General features: G+C 49.4%; 1 protein-coding gene across 2 annotated transcripts; it reads right to left on the minus strand.

Moving 5' to 3' along the window:
- Nucleotides 1-717: 717 nt before the first annotated feature.
- Cpa5 (carboxypeptidase A5) lies at nucleotides 718-19,316 on the minus strand. 2 transcript variants are annotated; one of them, XM_032905233.1, is made up of 11 exons: nucleotides 18,786-19,316; nucleotides 17,581-17,662; nucleotides 16,391-16,525; nucleotides 8,917-9,015; nucleotides 7,366-7,467; nucleotides 6,138-6,239; nucleotides 5,670-5,780; nucleotides 5,157-5,247; nucleotides 1,979-2,178; nucleotides 1,603-1,687; nucleotides 718-1,251 (listed from the first exon to the last, which is right to left on the minus strand). In XM_032905233.1, exons 1-11 carry the CDS (start codon nucleotides 18,899-18,901, stop codon nucleotides 1,064-1,066), a joined length of 1,311 nt encoding a protein of 436 aa, XP_032761124.1. In that variant the 5' UTR covers nucleotides 18,902-19,316; the 3' UTR covers nucleotides 718-1,063. The 2 variants fall into 2 exon arrangements, with proteins under 2 accessions (XP_032761124.1, XP_032761125.1); XM_032905234.1 differs by lacking the exon at nucleotides 1,603-1,687 and having other exon boundaries at nucleotides 1,089-1,251; nucleotides 18,786-18,901.
- Between the last annotated feature and the right edge of the window lie 740 nt (nucleotides 19,317-20,056).

The following is a 20,056-nucleotide window of genomic DNA, read 5'->3' on the forward strand; positions in this document are numbered from 1 at the left end:
TGTGAAAGAGTCTTCTTCCTATATCTTTCTGCTTTTGTTCTTCTCAGGAACTGGTTTATAGGCATCCAGAATCCTTGCACACACACGCACGGGCACACACACACTTGCACACAAGCACACATACACACACACACATTCACACAGACACACACACTCATTCACACACACTCACACACACACATTCACACAGACACACACACTCATTCACACACACTCACACACACACATTCACACAGACACACACACTCATTCACACACACTCACACACACACACTTGCACACAAGCACACATACACAGACACACATACTCATTCACACACACTCACACACACACACTCATGCACACAAAGGTCTTGTTCTTAAACTAGTGTTTCTGCCTCAGACTGCTGCAAACACTTCCAGCCTTCAATTGATTCCTTGCTTCTAGGACGGAACAGCAGGCCTTCTCCATGCTCCCCAAATGGCAGGTGCTGGAGAACACACTCACTGAGATCTCAAAATGCTGCCCTCTTACTCTCTCAGTTAAAGTGCGACTCAGTACATGCCTAACCTTGATGGTCACAAACCAGGGACTTGTTCCGATTCAGACACTGGGTTACTGCAACTCTTGAGTAAGCCCCTTGAATTTGTCCTCCACCCTATCCCTGGTCTGAGAAGGTGGAGGAAAAGGACCCTCTTCTCCCTCAAGGGACAGAAAGTTCGGCGTTGGCTATTCTGTTGTTTAAATCAAGCCCAGTTCCCTCTGGATTTATTAAAATGTCAAAAACTGCTAGGGCAACATATACATTGGCTGTTCCCAGGGAGCAAAGTGAGGGACAGGCAGAGCTCAAGCCTCATGGTTTCCTGAAAGCAACAGGGACGGGGTGCATCCCAGACATGACGAGCTGCCCTGAGGATGCCCAAGCATCCCGAAGAGTCGGCAGCCCACACTAGGGCAGCGAGGCCTGTTCAAAGTTGCTTGTATTTGCTGGGGGTCTAATGTCAGGTTGGGAAGGGATACTTAATATAGGAGGACTTTCAGGGAAAGGGGTGAACCCCAACTGCTCTGGCCCAAGTAGCGTGGCTAATAGGGGTGATTCAGGGTGTGTTTCATAATGGTCCGTAGTGCCATCCATGTCTCCTCGGCTGTGGGAACAATCTGTGAGGCTGGGAGCAGGAAACCATATTGTCCAGTGTCCCGGAGCTCGAAGCTGAAGGCATACTTGATGCCACTGTCATAAGCCCAGTCCACCGTGATCCCGCTGGCTGAATCTAAAAAGAAAAGGGCCAAAAAGTGCCTGGGAAGAAGGAAGAAGGTGTAGTCACAGGATACAGAGGAATCCTGAGTGGAAAGTGGGCCCCGCAACCCACCTGAGCCCAGTCACATCAAACTTCCTGATTCAGGCCTCACCCTGGGTCCTACCCTGCCCACCCCCAACCAGTTTCCCCTCTTGCACAAGAAGGCCGATAGACTGAGATCCTGCCCCCAGCCCCGGAGGACTTTGTGACGGGGTCTGTGCACGGCTACTGCTCCCTGGGTACTGCCATCCACCCAGCCCATCGAGGTCAGTGGTCCTGCTCAAGCTGCACCTGCCCTGCCCCAGGCAGATGTGGCTCACTTACAGAGGGTGGTACTGATGCTGCCAAAAATGTACTCCATCCCGTGCACCTTGTAGAGAGCCTTTACTGCATCCTTGGCAAGCTCGAACTGCAAATGACAGCCAGAGAGAGTAAGAGGCAGGGGATGGCCAGCCTTTGCACGCTCAGCAGCTGCTGAGAAGCATGGGGGTGGTAGCCACTGTATGTAGATAGTAGAGTTCCTCCAGTTCTGAACTTGATCACACATGGGAACAACGCTACTGATTCTTCCTACCCTGGACTCTTTTATCATTGGTCCAGACCCTCATATTGGGAACCAAAGGAGTCACCTGCAGATAGATCAGACGGAGTTCCCTAGAAAGAAGTTTTCTGCTTTCTCACTCTATCCAGCCAATCTTACCAGTTCTTTATGGTTGGGCACAGGCTCCAGAGAATGGCCATACGGGTACATGACCATCTGAGAGTAGCTGTGAATGGAGATCATAGCTTTGAAGTTCCCGTGACCCGTGATGAAGGCCACAATCGCAGCTACCTCTGGCTCTGACTCGGGGGCCGGCCCTCGGTAAGTCTCTGAGCAGGGGTTTTTAGTAGAACCATTTCCTGAAAGCAAAATAAAATCACCCAAATGAATTTAAGTCCCCAGGTGTGGTGAACCACTGTTCAAAAACACCTTTATGTCTTGCAAGCTCCTTCTACAAGTTGACTGAGGTCATGTGACTGCTTCTGGCCAGAGGAAATTTGAGCAGAAATGATGTGTCATTTCTGGTTTGGGGCTAAGAGGAAAGGTGGCCAGGCCTAGTAGTGCATGCCTTTAATTTCAGCAGAGGCAGACAGATCTCCGTGAGTTCAAGGCCAGCCTGGTCTACAGAGTGAGTCCCAGAGGCCAGCCAAGGTTTGACTGCATTGTCTTATTTTGTGTCTGTGTGACTGAAGCAAAACTTTCTGGAGAGAAGTCCCTCTGTCACCACTGGAAGAGAGGTGTCATTGAGAGCAAGCTGCCCACATGGGACTTTGTGCACAAGATGACCTCTCTGTTAGGCTGTGTTTATTGTTGGATTTCTTCTCCTCATCCGTCAGGATGACGAAGGAAGCCACACCCTGACTCAGCGACTCTGCGGGTTTGCAGGGAGCACCCACCGCTCCTTCTTTGGGTTAAGTCCTGACCGAGTTTCCATGCCTGGGAAGATGCGTCAAGGCAACCTGAGCCTTCTGTCCCAATCCCAACCTCACCTAGTAAGCAGCACCCCTTTGGCTAGCTCTTTTGGGGTCCACTGCTGGTCAGGGGCTCAGATGCAGTTGTTCCCAGCCACAGCCCTAGAAGCCCCATGGATTTGTGCTCTGGGGGAAAACAAGATGGATCCCCACAGGCTTGAGGCTGGTCTGAGAATGGCTCTTGAGAATTTTTCTCAGGGAACCTACTTGGAGGAGAGCGCAGAGAGGAGTTGAGTGTGTGTGTGTGTGTGTGTGTGTGTGTGTGTGTGTGTGCACGTGCACTCACGTGTGTGCATGTGTGGTAAGTGCTTTAATGACTCAGCTATACTGCCAAGCCTGTGCTTCCATTTCTTGGTAGTTGAGCTTGTCGCTTCTCTTAGATTGGCCTATGTACTTCCTTCCTCTGGAACCATGCATGTCCTGTGTGCTGGTCAAGATTTGTGGGCTAGCAACTCATGGGGAAGGAAAAATCCCTACTTCTTACTCCCCTTCTACCTCCCCAAAATGACTGCATCCAAGCCTTCCAGAGACCAGAGAGCTGCCCCAACTTCTGAACCTTTGAGAGAGTGAGCAGCCCTCTTGTCCCCAGGGCCAACAGCAGAATAATCCTGCAAACTAATCCTTCCCTGTAGTTCAGGTGAGGGAAGCACAGTGCTCTGAGGGGGTGGAGGTGGGGGTCTCCAGGCTACCCATGATACAATTAAAATATGAAAACCATAAACTAGGTCTTCCCACCTGAGTCACATGTTATTATTCCTGGCCCCAGGCAGCCCAGGGCCATTCTATCAGTCAAGAACACATCCCCTCTTAGTTGGGTGGTCCTTGCCTAAGGTTGAGGACCCTGGCTAGAAGCAGGAGTGCAAGCAGCCCCTTAGGCTGGCAGAGGCTAAGCTCGCAGTGGCCCTGTTTGTTGTGTCTGTTGAGCTCCTGCACCTGCTCCACTTGATGAAAGACGAATAGCAACAGATGAGCAGAGCGGGGAGGCTGAAAGCTTTGTCTGTGTTTGCAGCCCACGCAGGCAAGAGCCGTTCCCCTGCCAACGGCCAGGTGGCTGTGCCCAAATATGGAGAAACATTTCGGCCCATTAGTTCTGGTTTGAGCTAAGCAGAGTAAACCAATCTTCCCCTAACCAAATGGGAATTAGCTGCCTGCGTCTCTGACGTCCACAGTCAAGGTCCTCTGAGTCTGCCCGCCTCACAAGTACCTGCTAATGGATTCATTAGCTGTTTATTTTTCCTTCCCTAAAAAATGTAATTTGTAGCAAGGGGAAATCTCTGAAAGTACATGGTGAATTATTAAAGCACTAATCTTTGGGTAGTGGGATTATGGGAGCTTTCCCACTCCTTTGGGCTCCCCTGCCCCAATAATTGTTTTTGTACATTGTATATCCAGAGATTTATTTATTCATTCACAGAGAGACCCCTTATTTTCTTTAAGACAGAATTTATCTTCCTCTAAACTGAGATACCTCAGGATTTGTGAGTATTGTCCAGCCTGAGACACGGTTCCCCACCTACGTCAACCCTGGTCAATTGGGAGGCAGACAGGTCTAATTTTGTACAGCCATGATCTCTTGCTCCATGGTTCTCGAATGGTCCTGATCCTCAGGCCCCCACCACCAAGTAATCCTGGGCCTTTGCTCTCCATCCCTTGGAAATTTCCTTATTTTTCATGTAAACGACCTCCAAGACACCAGATTTACAAAGCCACCAACACCTAGATATAGAATGTTCTAGCTTGGCATCGACTTATGGATCTGTTTGTTGACAGTGGGAGCTTGGTGTCCCTTGGAGAACCAACCCTTGTCTCCATGGTGGAGTATAAATACCACATCTGGGGCTGAGGTCGAGTTGACTATCCTGACTGGTCCTGGAACCCCACCCATCCAATTGCTGATTTGCTGGGATCCAGGTTATTTCCTTTGGGTGTTCTAGAAAACTTGCTTTCCCTATCTAATCTCTGTGCCTTTGTCATGTGTATGAGAGGCAGACAATCAGCAAAGGTCACCAAGAAACCACGCCAGCCATGGATGGTACAACCCTGTCAGAATGAGCTAGCCTCTGGCATGTTCTCTGCCGTGTTCAGGATACTTGCAATGTGTCTTCATTTTAATATGTAAGGCTTCCCTTAAATGTCCCCATGAAGGCTTAGCATCTAGATCCATGTATCTCACGTGCAACCTCACCTACATCCCACACTCTGGCTTAGCTATGTGCTCATCTGACCCTGACACACGTAGATTAGTCAATGGTGTTGTCCAGGCCTCCCAATCTATGAGTCAGAACAGTCTGACGGTGTGAGAGGACCTACCCAAGAGCACCCACTCCTCCTCAAGTCCTGCCCCTGGATGCCACAGGCTGCCATACCTCCGAAGCCTGTCCTCCAATTCCTGTTGAGGTCCACACCAACGCAGACGATGCCGGGTTGAATTGACTTGTTTTTCCGCCACAAGCGATTCTGAGAAAGCCCAGGTCATGCAACCTCATTAATTGGGCCCACCTCGAGAGATGGCTGACATTCTGGCCCATGAAAGGGGGAGGGGCTCCTAGTGGGGCAGGAAGGAGCAAAAGGAGAGAGCCCCTGGGGACAGGATGGGTTGGCATGGAGCTTGGACCAGTGAGCAGATTGGATCTGTGGTTCAAGTAAGGCATGGGGAGAAGTCTAATCATAGGCTAGTAGTAGAAGCTTCCTTGAGCAGTGGGCAGGTTGTTGGACAAGATGGTTTTAATCCCGTAGCTTTAATACCTCGACAACCCCCTTTTTGCCAGCCAGGTTCTCTGAAGAAAGCTCCTGAAGAAGCCAGCTCCAGAGGCCACCATGACATTTCTCTGCCCCAAATACATACTTCAGATGAGCACTATTGGGGATCTCCAGCTTACCATGCTATGAGTAAAGGCAAAGCCATCAGGGTTGGTGACAATCTCTATGAAAATGTCCATAGTGTTTAATACTTTTTTCAAGACATGGTCTCTGCTATATGCATTGACAATCTGCAAGAGAGGGTGACAGGAGGCAGTCCTTGCCAGGTATTCCTCAGAAATGCAGCTGGACTCTAAAACAGCCCAGTGGCCACAAGAAGGGATGGTACTGGGTCATCAAATGTATCCCACATAGAACCAAAAGCTTAAGTTTTAAACACCTGGGAAGCAGGCTAGCCTGAGTCCCCTACTTGTAAAAGGTCAGGGCATTTGATAATGTTCCAAAGGACAGGAGGGGATAGAGACTCCCAAATTTAAAGGAACTGAGTCGAATTCTTCAACTAGGGATCCCTTTAATAAGTACCCAAGCATCCCTTCGCCATGGGCCCAGTCCCTGAGGCTGTCCCTTAGCTGCCATTCCCAGCTGACCTTCTGCGAGATCCAGATGCCAGTGGCATGAGTGATCCACTCTCGGGAATGAATCCCAGTGTCAATCCAGATGGCTGTGCGATTTGGACCTCCAGTGCTGAACTGGGGAAAAGAATCAGACCACAAACAAAGGTATGAGCAAGACAGCCATGGTGCTGTCCCTACTGTCTGGAATGAATCTGTATGTCAGAGTACTTAACCTGAAACAGGGAGGATACGCTGGTCTACGTACATAGACCTACGAAGTTCGAGCACCCGGTGTGGCCTTTGCCTTACAGTATTATTCTTGGAAGGCAAAGTCACCCAACCTGAAATACAGACTTTCTCAAGACCAAAAGTATCTTAGACTTGTGCCTCTCCAACTTCGATGGGCACACGTGTCTCCCAGAAAGAGTAAACAATACGCAGCTTCTGGAACAGTGGGTCTAGGGAGGGGTGCTAAGTTTGCATTTAAGACGCACTGGCTTTTAGGTGATGAGGGTACTGATGTACAAAGCCATACTCTGAGGAGCAAAGACTTAGCGAGAGACCGTGGTCATACCTGGTAAGACACCAAAACAGAAGCAAGTTCAGTCACGGTAAAGTTAGGCAAGGCTGACTGTTCTGAAGCATCTTGCAGAGCCCTGTAAGAGCTCAGTAGCTACCCCCCCCCCCCGGCCATGCTGAGTGCCCATGTGGTTCCCATGGGAGCACAGGCTATGGATTGATTCTCTTCTGGGGCTTGGGCTACTGTTCACCCTGCTTCCATCATGACCAAGGGCACTACAGTGACACATTTGCTCAAGCTGTGTTCAGTGTCCCCCCCCCCCGTCCCCCCGTGAAGGGCTGGAAGGTTTCTCCAGAGGCTGCATGCCCATCTATGGGGCTGTCTAAGGCAGATGACCTCGGTCATTGTCAAATGAACCCCTACATGCACCTCTGTTGTCACTTAGCAGGTGAAGCAAGTTTGGCAACAGGAAGGGCGCTGACTCACTGACACTCCCCCTGAGCTGAGGTGACAACAGACGCCCCAACAGCCTTGTCTCTTTAGCACCTTCCACTACTTCCTGCCCAGGTCACCACACTGCCACCTGTCCATACTTACAAGGGTGAGTCCCTGGTGACACAAGCTCATGGGTCTGTAGCACAGTATACACTCTTCTTCCCTAGCCAGAAACACCTGCCCAGCCACTTGCCAATGAGCTCAATCTTAGGATAAAGATGCTCTGTAGTCTAAAGATGCTCTTACCTTCAGGACAAGAATGGACCGATTTTCAAAGCTCTTGCCAATGTGAATTTTGGAGACAAGATTAGAATGTTCAGCTACAAAGTTGTCGATCCAATTATATATCTGAAAATTATGAAGTCTTATCAGGCTGGGAGTTACATGGGGAAAGGGGTAAGCCCCAAGCATATCAGCGAATGGGGTTCATTCATCCACCCCACTTTCTTTATTGCTTCCTACCTCCCCTGGGAGTCTAAAGAAATACAAAAGTCTGAAGAATTAGAAATCTTGGGTTGGGGATTTAGCTCAGTGGTAGAGCGCTTGCCTAGCAAGTGCAAGGCCCTGGGTTCGGTCCCCAGCTCCGAAAAAAAGAAAAAAGAAAAAAAAAAAAGAATTAGAAATCTTAAAAATACCCTCAGAGCTAAAGAGCATCGAGTCGAGGCCTGGCAGGAACACCAGGCTCCTTGTGCCCGTGCAGAACTACACTTTCACCTCACCTGAGAGGAAAGCATGCATTGACCTCACTCAAATCCTAGACACGAGCTGCCTGGACACCACATGTCTGTAATCCTAGTCCTTGGGAGTCAGAGGCAGGAGGACCAGCAATTCAAGCCAGCCTGGGCTACATAGGAAGATCTGTCTAAAAAAATATATTAAATAAATTCCTAGACATGGCCTACATGGGTCTGTCTATTGAAAATTCATTCTCTTGCCTTTCACCCTGTGGTAGGTTTTATCCATTTAACAGATCTCGTAAACTGTGGAGTGCGGTTTTATACTGTTTTCACCCCTTCTAGACTCAGCAGCTTGAAGGGAAGGGTAGTGTTTTATTTATTGTTGGCATCAATAACAGTGACAGTCTATATTAGTTCATTTTCTTGTCCTTTCAATATATATATACCAATGAATAAACATTAGGAAGAAAATGGATTCTCCATTACAGGTCCTGGGAAATGAGAAGAATGATAGAGTAGACAATATCAATAATGTCATGTCCTTTAACAGGCAAATGAGGTCCTTTCCTTGGGTTTCTTTCTGGAGTGGAGGTTCCTGTACTCGCCTGTATGTTCTCTCTTAAACACAGTGACCATCGCTAACATCTAGCTGGGCGTCACTATATCATATACTTGCCAAGTAAAAGCAACTGCTTATTTCCAGGGGCATGACTTCCCAGTGTGCCTGGATTGATGCCACTCATGCCTTCAAGAATCCAAAGCTGGGGCCACGGAACACCAGGACTGGTCACAAGGAGATCAATGAATCACTTAGTCAGGGGATGAGCTATGAAGGCAGCCTCCGCCTACTTAATTCCGGCCTATAATAGATCCGCACCTTAATATGCCAACCAACGAACCGTTTCATAGACTCTGCGCCCACCTAGGCGTACTTCTGAGCTCCTGTTCCCTCTATCTGACTCTGGACCCCTTAGGGCTGTCTACCACCAAACATCTCTCCTCCTAATGTCTCTCCTCTGTACCATCCCATGTTTATAGTCTCTGCAGTCTCGGAATCCTTCTCTGGTCTCTGCCTGCTCCTGGCTATGCCAAGGGGTTCCAAAGCCCATCTAGAGCTTGCCTCATCCAGAGTGTGATACGAGGAATAGCTGAAGCCGTTGGTACTGCGTTCCAGCCTGCGGGACCTTGCCATAGCATCTCTCTCTTCATCCAGCAGCACCTAGCAGATAGGAAAACACACTGGAAAGGCAGAAGAGGGGCTTTGGACCCACAGCATCGACACTGCGGCGGGGGATTGGGGGAAACCACCATGATCTCGTGCAACAGAAGGCTATATGTGATTGAAGGGCGACTCTTCATGTACCGGCATTCATACTATCATTGTCCAAATGAACACAGGGCCAGTCAGTCCAGAGAGACAGATTTTAAGTCCATCTCTACTCCCAACTTATGGTAGAACTTGCTGTAGCCTTAGTTTGCCCAGCTTAAGAACAAGGACAACGGTCCATGCTGTGCTGCTTCACCGGATAAAATGTCGTGATGGCTATGAAGGTGTGTTAAGAAGATGCTCACAAGTTCCTGCCAACGTTGTTTTTGTACTTTAAAACCATGGGCACTGACCGCCCTTTGGGAGCAGATGACGGCTCTGACTCCCAACATCAACTCTGCTCCCAGGAAGTAGCTTAGACAACTGGTATCCAAGCCATTTCAGAAAGCCAGATATGGACAAGGCCAGCCCAAATCATGATGAGTGTGTCAGTATTCTCACCATGTTAACGGCCTGTCAGATACAGCATGCCAGGACCAGAAGCAACGTGCTTGAGAGATGGTTTGCTCTTGGCAGTCAACCTTCACGTGAAGTTTCCCACTGAGCACAGGAAGGGAGGGCAGTCAAGTGCCTGGCTTGAGGTGACTATCGACTGCTCACACTGCCCCCCTGCTGAGATCACTGCTGGGACACTTTTCCCAGCTTAGGTCAGAGTGTGATAGGCAGGTCCAGGACTAACACTGATTATGCAGAGTGGAAAGCTCCCAAGCCCTTCTGCCCGAGGATGTCAACCGACATCCTCAACCACTCAAAGGGACCTCTCCTTAAGCTCTGGGTCACAGTTTGGATACTGCCTTATTTGGGGACCAGTACCCTTTGGTCTATGGTATCTTTATTCTCATGTTCTCTCTCACTTGATCTGGTCAAATGACCAGATTCCAGGGAAGGAGCTAACTCGTGGTGTTTCAGAGATAAAGCAGATTGGACGGTGACAGCTCTTCAATGCATAGCTAAGCAGCAGCAGACATGAGATAAAAAGCAGATCTTCCTGTTCCCAGCACTGGATTCCTCAGGCCTAGCAATAAAACATATACACACAGATATGCATGTTTGTGTGTGCGTGTATAAATAAATATAGATAAAGGGAGGAAGCAGAAGTATGCAGAATGTTAACAGCTGAAAACTCTATCATGTTCTTCTTGCAATTAAAAAGTTTCTTCAAGTAATGAAAATCAAGTACCCTCAAGCACAGGAAAACAAGACATTAAAAATGCCAAAAATAAATATAACAAAATGCTAATGGTGCCTGTTGGAATAAGATTAGAATTTTGAACATTTCCCCCCATACTCTCTTTTTGCGTTTTGGCAGCGTGCGTATACTTCTTCAGTAAGCAAGGGCCTTTCCGTGAATTAATAACTCCAGGACAAGACCCCTCACGGCTAATGTGAAGCACCAGCTGCAGTGTCCTCAGTCCTTGTGGCTGGGGGAGAGAGAGGGTCCCCACCCGCTGCTATGCATGAGGTGACTTGCCCAGTAACTCATTCTTCCCCGAGGGCCCTGTCCACTTGTTCACGACTCTCAAGTTCATAGATTACAGATTTTCAAATGGGACTAGAAATCAATGTTTGCGGCTCAAATGACTTCATGTTTCAGCACCAACTACATGTTCAGTAATTATAATTGCCATGTTTCTGGCTAGGCTGGCCGAGCTTGGGGCTTTGCATTTGGGCAAAGCCGGAAGGATTGTGTACGTCAGGCACGGCTGGAGAAGGCCTTGTCCTTGAGGGTCACTCTCAAGGACCACCCTGGGAAGCTCTCAAACAAAGAATGTATCTTTTCCCCAGGAAATCCATCTAAATCTCCCCAGCCTACCATGACCAATGTGTGTCTGTCACTGAGAGCTGGTAAAACCAGCCATGGTGAGCAGCTGTGAGTAGACTGACAAGTGGGTCTGGGCAGGCCTAATCTTGCTCTGTACCCAGTAGAATGAAGTTACAAGACGTCAAATGTCCCAGGATATACTAAGGCTTGAGTAGGGGTTGGATGATTTGGGGGGCGGAGGGGAGGGGACGTGGGAAGAAAGCCTTAGATGGTCCAGCTCTTGCAACATGGCCAGAAACACCCATAGGAAACAACTTTGAGGAGTTGAACAGCCTTTGTTCTAGAAATCAGGTTGGAGGCAAACAGGAGGTTGGCACCAAATTGCAAATGTCTTTCCAAACATCCTCTCGGCCCCATGAATGGATAGGACACCCTCCTAGGAGCTAGGAATCCTCAGCCCTCGCAGCTGGACCTCAATTCCAGGAACATTAATCTACCCTGGACTGAGAACTACACAGATGTTTGCTCCCTTCCGGGGGTGAGAGAAGAGGCTAAGAGCTGAGAATGAAGCCTCCCATGGGTTCAGGATGTTGAACAACCCTGTCAGGCTCCTCAAGGGGGGTGGGGTGGGGGACAGAATGAGCAGCTCAGAAGTCAGCCATTTTAACCTCCTTGGAGGCCATTAACTGACCTGGACAGTGAGACCTGGATGTGAATTCAATTATTACAGGGATGCGGAAGGGTGAAGCCTTAGGCAGAAAACAGCACTCCTGTGGTGAAGCAAAACAGCCTCCCAGGACCCCAAAGGTGGTGCTAAGGCCTAGAGAATGCCCAATCTCCTTGCAGCCTTGCTCCGACCACAGACCTCTACAGACTCAGCACAGCGTGGGGAACTGTGTGCTTTCAGTAGGCAGGTCCCTAGCTTTCTTGTCTAGAACTAAAGCTGGCTATGTAAGCACCGTTTCTGGAAAGTGCTACCAACCTGATATTTTCAAAATGGGAACCCCTCCCAGCAGTTAAGGCTGAACCCTTGGCAGTGAAACCCAAGTTCAAACACCACATACAACCATCTTGACTGCTGAGGTGATAGATGGTCTAAAACACAGTGCGGTCCCTGGGTCAGGCTGTCTCAGATGACACACTAATTTGATCATTAAACTGGGCTCTGCCTCAGTTTCCCCTCATATGATGAGGATCATTTTATCATACACTTCAGCATACAACACTAAGTGCTGTCACATGGCTTAGACTGGCATACAGTCAATACCAGCAAAGTTTAGCTGGGAGGAGGAGGGCAATGGCCATGACAGAAGAGAGGACAGGTACAGTTAAAAGAAGGACAAAAGGGGTTGGGGATTTAGCTCTCAGTGGTAGAGCGCTGCCTTTAGGGAAGGCGTAAGGCCCTGGGTTCGGGTCCCAGCTCCGAAAAAAAAAGAACCAAAAAAAAAAAAAAAAAAAAAAAAGAAGAAGGAGGACAAAAGCTGATATGGGGGCAAGATTTTGAAAGCCGTAAGCAAATGGGTCACGCAGATACCGGCTAGGACAACATTCCAGGAGTGACCCCAGTAAGTACAAAGATGTGGACACAGGCGAGAACCCTGAGGCAGAAACATGTCAGGCAAGTTCTAGGAGCATCAAAGAAGACTGCAGACACAGAGCACTGGAGAGCAATGCTGGGTGGGGAGTGGCTCACTTGGAGCCTTGGTCTTTTCAAGAACTTTGCATTTATGAGAGCTTGCCTGCTTGCACTCCCTTTTGTGCTTGCTTGCTGGCTGGCTTGATTGCGTTTGCGACAGTCTTACTATATAGCCAACCTGGAATTTAACATCCTCCTAGCCCCATCTCCAGAGAGGTGGGCTACCCAGCCCCAACTGGAGGGTGTCAAGTAGGGGCTGACCATAATTGGATTTATCTATTTGGGTAAGGATGCATCTGCCTCGACATGGATAATAGGCAAACAAGGATAAGGTTGGGGGAGAACGGTTAGATAGTTCCTGGAACAGAGTCTGGCCCTCATGAAGGCGGAAGGTGTTGAGTATTGGCAAGACCCTTTGTGGAACACTGCCAGGATAGTCCCTCGGCTTTAGTTATGCTGACCCATGATGGTAGCTTGGATGTGTCAGAAGTGTCTGAAGAAAGACTCTAAGGTTTGCAGCAGGTTGGGTGAAGGCTTTGAAGAGTCCAGAGTGACTCCCACCTCTGTTCCCAGAAGACTCCTGACCTCCCAGAGGCTACAGAAGAGCCTTTTGCCTGTAGAGTTTGTAAGACCCTCAGACAGCCAGTGCTGGAGTTCAGGACGGACTTCAGCTGGAGACATAAGGGGGGGTCACGAGGAGGTCGAGGGATTTAGCTCCGTTTCCCTGAACCAAAGTGTAGAGGACAGCCTTGAGGTTTCCTGCAAACCGGAACACTGTGGTTGACAGAGTGACCAGGGAACCAAGACTGCAGGGGGGACAGTACAGACTCCTAGGAGGCCAGAGGAGAGACATCACTGAACTGCACCCCAGAAAGACTGCAATTAGAGCCCAAGTAGGCTGGGTGCTCCCTGTGCTTTTGTCCCGGGCCGTTTTGGTGAAGTGAGGGGCAGACAGCCTACCGAAAGGGATGATGGGTGTGGGAAACAAATAAAAAGTCAGTATTTCTAGTTTTGTTCTCGAAGGAAGCAGAGAGATGGATGGTAGCTGGAGAGGGGAAAGAGATGGGATCAGAAAGATTTTTTTTTTTTCAGATAGGCTCAGTAACTGCCTATTTGTATGCTGATGTGGTCAAGCCCACAGAGAGGGGAGCTGGTGAAGCGGTGTTCCTACTAAATTGTATTCCTCTCTGGATGGTCAGAGCCTGGGTGATTTTTGTTTTCTTCTTGTGCTTTTCTCCTGTTTTCCAAATTATCTAACATGAATATTTATTAATTTTGTAATCAGAAAAAAAGCCATTAAAATCCCAAGCGCTGATTGCTCAAGTGAAGCCTTTCGGTAGTGACTCATCCCAGGGAGGAGGAAAAAAAACACTGGAGGACTGAAAAGAACGAAGAGGTGAAGAAAAATTAAATGCAAATCAAGCACCCTCGGAATCAGATAATTTCTTGCCTGGCCCACTGCAATTTCCCGACCAACCTCCTGCCTGTCAGTCTCCTGGGCCCTGTCCCCAGCTCAACACAATCTCAGTAAGAGTGGTGTTTCAGAAATGCAAATCTGGTGGTGTAAAAACCCTCCTACGCCTCCCCTCTGCCCACTTCACAGGGCAAAAGATACCCTTTACAAAAAGTCCGGTCCCGGTCCCATCATCAAATCCGGGAGGGGGCCTTTTTCCCTAAAGCCCCCTCCCCTGCTCCTCAGTCGCGCACACACGCATGGGTAATTACAGCTTCACAGCTCCGGTGACGTGCAGTGCCTCTGGTATTCGCTCCCATAGCAACCTGTGCGCACTCCATCAGGGCCCTCACCCACTCCACGGTAATCACGCATTTACTCCCTCCCTCCCCATCCCCCACCCCATCCCACTCTCTCTAGCTCTCCTGGATAAAGCCCCTGAGTTTGATGGGCTTGTTTTTGTTTGCAGTTTCTGTGTGTCCAAGTGCCTTGCCACATACGCAGCACACAGTAGGCACGGGTGTGCATGCGTCTGTGTCCGTGTGTGTGTGTGTGTGTGTGTGTGTGTGAGCTCGGTGGGGGCTGTGCATGGAGTACAGCTGTCTTTCTAAGTATTCCCAGATGCAGAGGTAGAAAAAGAAGATGCAGGCCCCCTCCTCAAAATTCTTCCTCTGGACAAAAACCAAAACCATCAGCAAAAGTTTTCCATGATTGGCTGTGCCTGGCCCTCACTGCGAAACGCGCTTCCTTTTGCTTTGCCTTCTCATATATACGAATTCAGCTAACATTTAGTGAATCCTAACCAAGGCCAGAGGTGCACAAAGACACCAATGTACCAATAAGGACCCCCTGCACATGTCAGTCCTGGACACCTTGACATCACTCAAGCTACCATTATTGAAGGGTCACTGTGAAGGGACACGTCAGTCCTAGAGCCGAGCCTGTGTGTCCTTAGCTCTGTATCGACCTGGGTGTGCGAAGCCCCTTCTAGTCTTGTCAGTGCTTCTGAGCCTCTCCAACCTGCACCCCTCCCCAGCTGTCACCACAAATCAACCAAGAACAACAGCCTCTCCCCACCCCTGGCGCCCTCAAAGCCACAGAATGACCTCAAAGAGGGCAGTCCGGGCTTAATGCTTTGCAGATTGCACGTTGGATATTCGCTTGCAGAGGTTAGAGCGGAAAGTTCAGGCGTTTTTCCAGGGAAGGAGTGACAAGTCCCACAGCAGCTCAGGCTTCAGGAGAGGCTCTCTCTAAGAGGAGCCATGAGGGACACTCAGGGGATGTCCCGGACATGCGGTAATCAATAAAGTTTGTGGAGGTTTCTAAGTATCTGTTTGCCAAATGCTGCAGGGTTCTCAGGGCTGGTGTAGCAGAAGCAGGGAAATGGGAACCTCAAAATAGAGGCCTGGGCTAAAAAAAACGAGAACTCAGTTCTGTTCTTTTGATGTGGTAGCCTCTTTTGTCTGTGTGAGTTTCCCCATTTTTGTTTGTGGGGGATTTAATTAGAGGAACATCCCACCCCCACATGTTGAGCGGGAAAACAGATGTGTCTGTGAAGGATAAAGGACTTTGAATGGACCCAGTGCCCCAGCCCTGCGCTGCCCTGGGAAAGGAATGTTGCCTAATGCGTTGATCCCTTGGCATGCGGTGTCAAGTGTGCTCGCACTGGGAGGCTCCCTGTTCCCACAGTCTGAGCCCCTGCAGGAGATTAGTGCGCCCAGCACGGTTAGGAATGAGTCTCTGTGGATGCGATTCTACAGGTACGGAGGCAACCACAGAATCTGCACAAGGATGCAGCCCGGGAGCCTTAACATCTGCATGGTACCCGAATATTTGTTATGGAAGAAGGCTGTGCTACGCGTTCCTCTTTCTCTCTCCGTTAAATGCGTGCAATGCACGTGAACGCCAGACGTCCATGTCAGGCGTCTTATTCAATCGCTCTCTGCCTTATTTTTGGAGACAAGGTTTCCTGCTGAACCTGTTGTTCTATGATTATAAACTGGCTAACCAGAAAACCCCAGGATCCCTGTGTCTCTCCCCTTACCCCTGCCCCTCCGCATCTCCCACCCTCTCAACACTGGGATTACAGGAGCAGCTGTGCTTGGTCTGGGTGCCGGTGAGAACCGCACCCACCTTGAGCCAACTCCCCAGACCTGTGAGGGTCTTTGGGATGTCCTCGAACACAGGGTAGATGGAGTAGATTTTTCACATGCCAGACATGTCTAACAACAGAGCTACATCCCCAAGCCCAGAAATGTACAATTAATTCCTTCTGCAGCACGTCCATAAACATGCAGCTGCTGCATACCCACGAGCAAGATGTCTGCTCTTAGGCCCGAGGTTGTCCCCACTCTGAACCAACCAAAAAGAAATGTGGGAAGTGAATGCCTCACTGTGAGCCAGGGTAGGCTCTCACCTGGATGTCCTTTATCATGACGCTGTAGGCAAGGCCGTGAGACTTCAAATAAGCTTTAACGCTGGGCAGTTCAGAGAAGGGAACTCTCATGTCCACAGGGAGGCTAGGTCTGGCTGGGCCACGCCAGAAGTCCACCTTGTTCACAAAGAAAGAAAAAAAGAAAGAAACACAGCTGTGTTTATCGACTGTCCTTATATACTCGGTAGGCATCCTGGAGGACTAGGTTTCTTTTATACATCAAAGGGATCCAGTTCCATTTAAAAAAAAAAAAAAAAATCCCAGGGTCTACAGCCATGAATAAAGCCCCTCCTCACCAAGGTTCCTTCCGCATTTCCTAGTCTACCTCATTCATTGCCTCACTCATAGCCTCACTCATTCATTGCAATGTCTTCCGGAGTCACAGAGCCTAGAGTTCCTACAAATGAGATCGCCATCTTTGGATACTAGGCTGGAGAAGAAGCCAGGTCAGGAGTGGGAGAGGGAGCATCACCTCTTCTCATCACCATGAGAAGCAGAAGAGGCAAATCTGGAGCCCTTGCCCTATATCTGCATTTTACATTTGTCAAACGAAGACGCTCGGAGAGTGGTGGAATCCCCTCATTGATGGGGACACTGTACAAATAGCTGCGAGCACTCTGGGCCGCATCCAGAAAAAGCTGGTTGTTTTACAAGCCCTCAAACAAAAGCCCTCTGTTATAATTGTCAAAGAAAATGTTTTCCATTGTGAAAACTTGTAGAGGACAAATGTTCTTGGAAACAGATACCCAGGCTGACAGACACAAACCCAAATACAACACATTTGCCAAGTGAAGCCATTCCAATTGGAAGGCAGATGTGAGTCGGGGCCCCTATGGCACATGGCACCGCGCATGCGCGGCAGGGGCATCTGCGCTTTCCTGTGGCTTTAGGACTTTGCAGCTGTTTTCAGAGTCTGCTCATAATCCCCCATCCATAATAGAAGAGAAAGCTAAAGGAATCACAGCTTACAAAAGGCCACCCAACTTTACGGGGACATGCCCCTCACACACGGCAGAAAAGCCACATTAGACTTGTCTAGAATCTGGTGATCCTTTTTGGAGACCTCAGGAAGGATGGTTTGGGATTGGAAGGTATAAGGGGGCAAGACAAAGAACTGAGGTGCAAGCATGGTGACAGTAGTGCCCCCAGAGGCGCCCAGGAGCAATCCTCACCTTCTGGGGCTTCTGGATCTCCAGATCCCTGAGAAGTGACAGCTGCTTCTCATTTTTGGCCCGGACTCGAAGAACCTGGTCTCTGGGGAGACATGGGGAGGGTGAAGAAAACTGTGGAGACCTCCTGAAACGCTAGGTCGATTGAAAGAGCCGGTGTGGAAGAGAACGGGACTGAACTGAAGGAAACCTGGCACATAGCAAAAGGGAAGAGGGAGCGGGTGGATGGGCAGATAGATTAAAAGCCGCTGGGGAACCAATGGCAGTTCCTGGGCTAGCCCCCCATGCAAGGGGATATCAGATGACCCCAACCTTGGGGGGGAGGAGCAATGCTTGCATCCTTCCATGGGGTAGGTGGAAGGTGACAAGGTAGAGTCCCACATCTCAAGCTCCAGGGTCTGAATGTAGGATGCTGTGGGCTCTCATTGGGGAGATGACTCCCTTTCTAAGCTGTGTCTCTTCCTTAATAAAAGCCTGGAGACCATCGAGCTACCTTCTGCGATATTGGGAGGCCTGGCGTGCAAGCTTGACTGTGGTGCTTCGAAGAAAGATCATAGTACATCTACTCTTGGTATGAGTCTACAGTCTAATGAGGGTTACTAGCCTCCTCGAGAGTTTTAGGAGAAATATAAACCTTCAGCCCCAAAGAAGAGCGTGTATAAAATCTGCTGCATGCAATTTTCAGAGCTTTGAATTTGTTTTTTAACTGGCATATACTAATTACACCTCATAATACTTTTTATGCATGTATATATTTTGATCCTATTCACCCCTTCCTCATTTCCCTCTCTTGTCCCCTCCCACTTCTTCTGACCTTTTTCCTCTTCCCAACCACTCTCAATTTTAGGGGATCCTCACAGAGTGGTAAAACTTAACAGAGAGCTTCAGATGAGAACTTTAGAGTTGGAGACGGATAATAACACAGCCAAGTTGTCCAGCCTGGAGTATGAGTGGGAGGCCAAGGGATCTGACTTGGGCTCTGAATGAGAGCTGGAGCTTTTGTCTGGTCCCACCCAAGAAGACAGATGGACAGATGGACAGACACACAGACATACACAAACACAAGAGACACACACAAACACATACTCCAACATACACAGACACACACACACACACACACACACACACACACACACACACACACACACACACACAACGTAGGTCTCCTCCCAGCCAGCCTTCCCCCCCACCAAGCAGCAGTCACTCACCCTGTGAAATTCACTTGGCCCCAAGCTACAGCCAGGATAAAGTTGCAGAACAGAAGTGTCCCTCTGTCCACAGGGGATAGCCCAGGGCCTATGCCTCCTCCTTGGGTGCCCTGCATGCTTCCTCCTCCAGACAGGTTTCAGGGGCTTCCCTCCAGCTTGGGCATGGCCTAGGCCTCACGACAGAACATCACCTAAAGGCCAGCAGACTGGGCCTGAGAATGGACATGAGACTCTAAGGGGGTCTAGCATGTGGTACCCACATGCCAGTCCTTGGGAGAGCCGGGCCAACCCTCCTCCCTCCTTTCCCAGGAAGGGAATGGAAAGATGGGGAAATGAAGACAAGACCCTTAGCTTTTCTTTCCTCGGCTGGATGGGTAGGACATTCCCTGTTCCAACCTCCTCAGGAACATCAAATCCTCCACCTCCAGAGAAAAAGAAGCAGCTAGTGGCCCTGGGCTGTCTCCTCTACACAACTGCTCCTTCTGTCCATCCGCTCACACTGTCACACTATACACTGTACACAGAGGGCTGAGGGCATCACCGAAGGGTCACAGGACCAAGAGTCAGGGGATTGGGATGCTCAGTCCCTGTCTAAAAAAACTGGGGCCTTTGACCTGGTCAAAGTGAACTAACCCACCAGTCAGGTGGTGTTGGAAATACCTTCCTTCCCTCCCTACCTCACAGGAGGCCTGGGGTATGAGAGGAGACAACCTGGATGAATTGGCTTGGTGCAGCCCGGGACATGTCTCATTATTCCAAAGGCATTAGCCCTTAATCACAGGTCTGTACTCCTGTTGCAACAGGGAAAACGAAGGGCGAGTGTGGCAGAGGGAATGTATATTGTACATGAGAAGAACTTCAGTCAGGACCCCTCGTCTCTGTCAGCAGGCAGTCATCACTCTACTGAGACAATTCTGCAGGACATGCGAGTCTTTTGTACAGTTTCCAACAGACAGCCAAGTCCACTTCTCCGTCCTGCCGACGCCCCCCTCAGTCTCCTTATGGCTTGGGAACAGTGTGAATAAAGCAGAGGCCAGTACACAAAGTAGTCATCTTGAAAGAAGAAAGCAAAAGATGGGACCTGAACGACACAGGATGGATCTAACAAAATCTGAAAGAGTTAAGAATCTGAGCTAAAATCCAACAAAAGTTGTTCCGTCCACAAAGGCCACCTGTCACTAGAGATTCTCAGCAGACGCGCGCGCGCGCACACACACACACACACACTCACACACACACACTCACTCACACACACATACTTTCCCACAGTG

This window comes from Rattus rattus, chromosome 6, assembly GCF_011064425.1.
Source record: "Rattus rattus isolate New Zealand chromosome 6, Rrattus_CSIRO_v1, whole genome shotgun sequence".
NCBI classification, from domain to species: domain Eukaryota; kingdom Metazoa; phylum Chordata; class Mammalia; order Rodentia; family Muridae; genus Rattus; species Rattus rattus.

Excerpts from the sequence above, each read along its gene's own strand:
- Cpa5 (XM_032905233.1), bottom strand. The coding sequence starts at position 18,901 with ATGCAGGGCACCCAAGGAGGAGGCATAGGCCCTGGGCTATCCCCTGTG. Across the intron at positions 2,179-5,156 it reads TTGGAGGACAGGCTTCGGAG|GAAATGGTTCTACTAAAAAC; the intron begins GTATGGCAGCCT and ends TTTTGCTTTCAG. Across the intron at positions 1,688-1,978 it reads TGCCCAACCATAAAGAACTG|TTCGAGCTTGCCAAGGATGC; the intron begins GTAAGATTGGCT and ends TGTCATTTGCAG.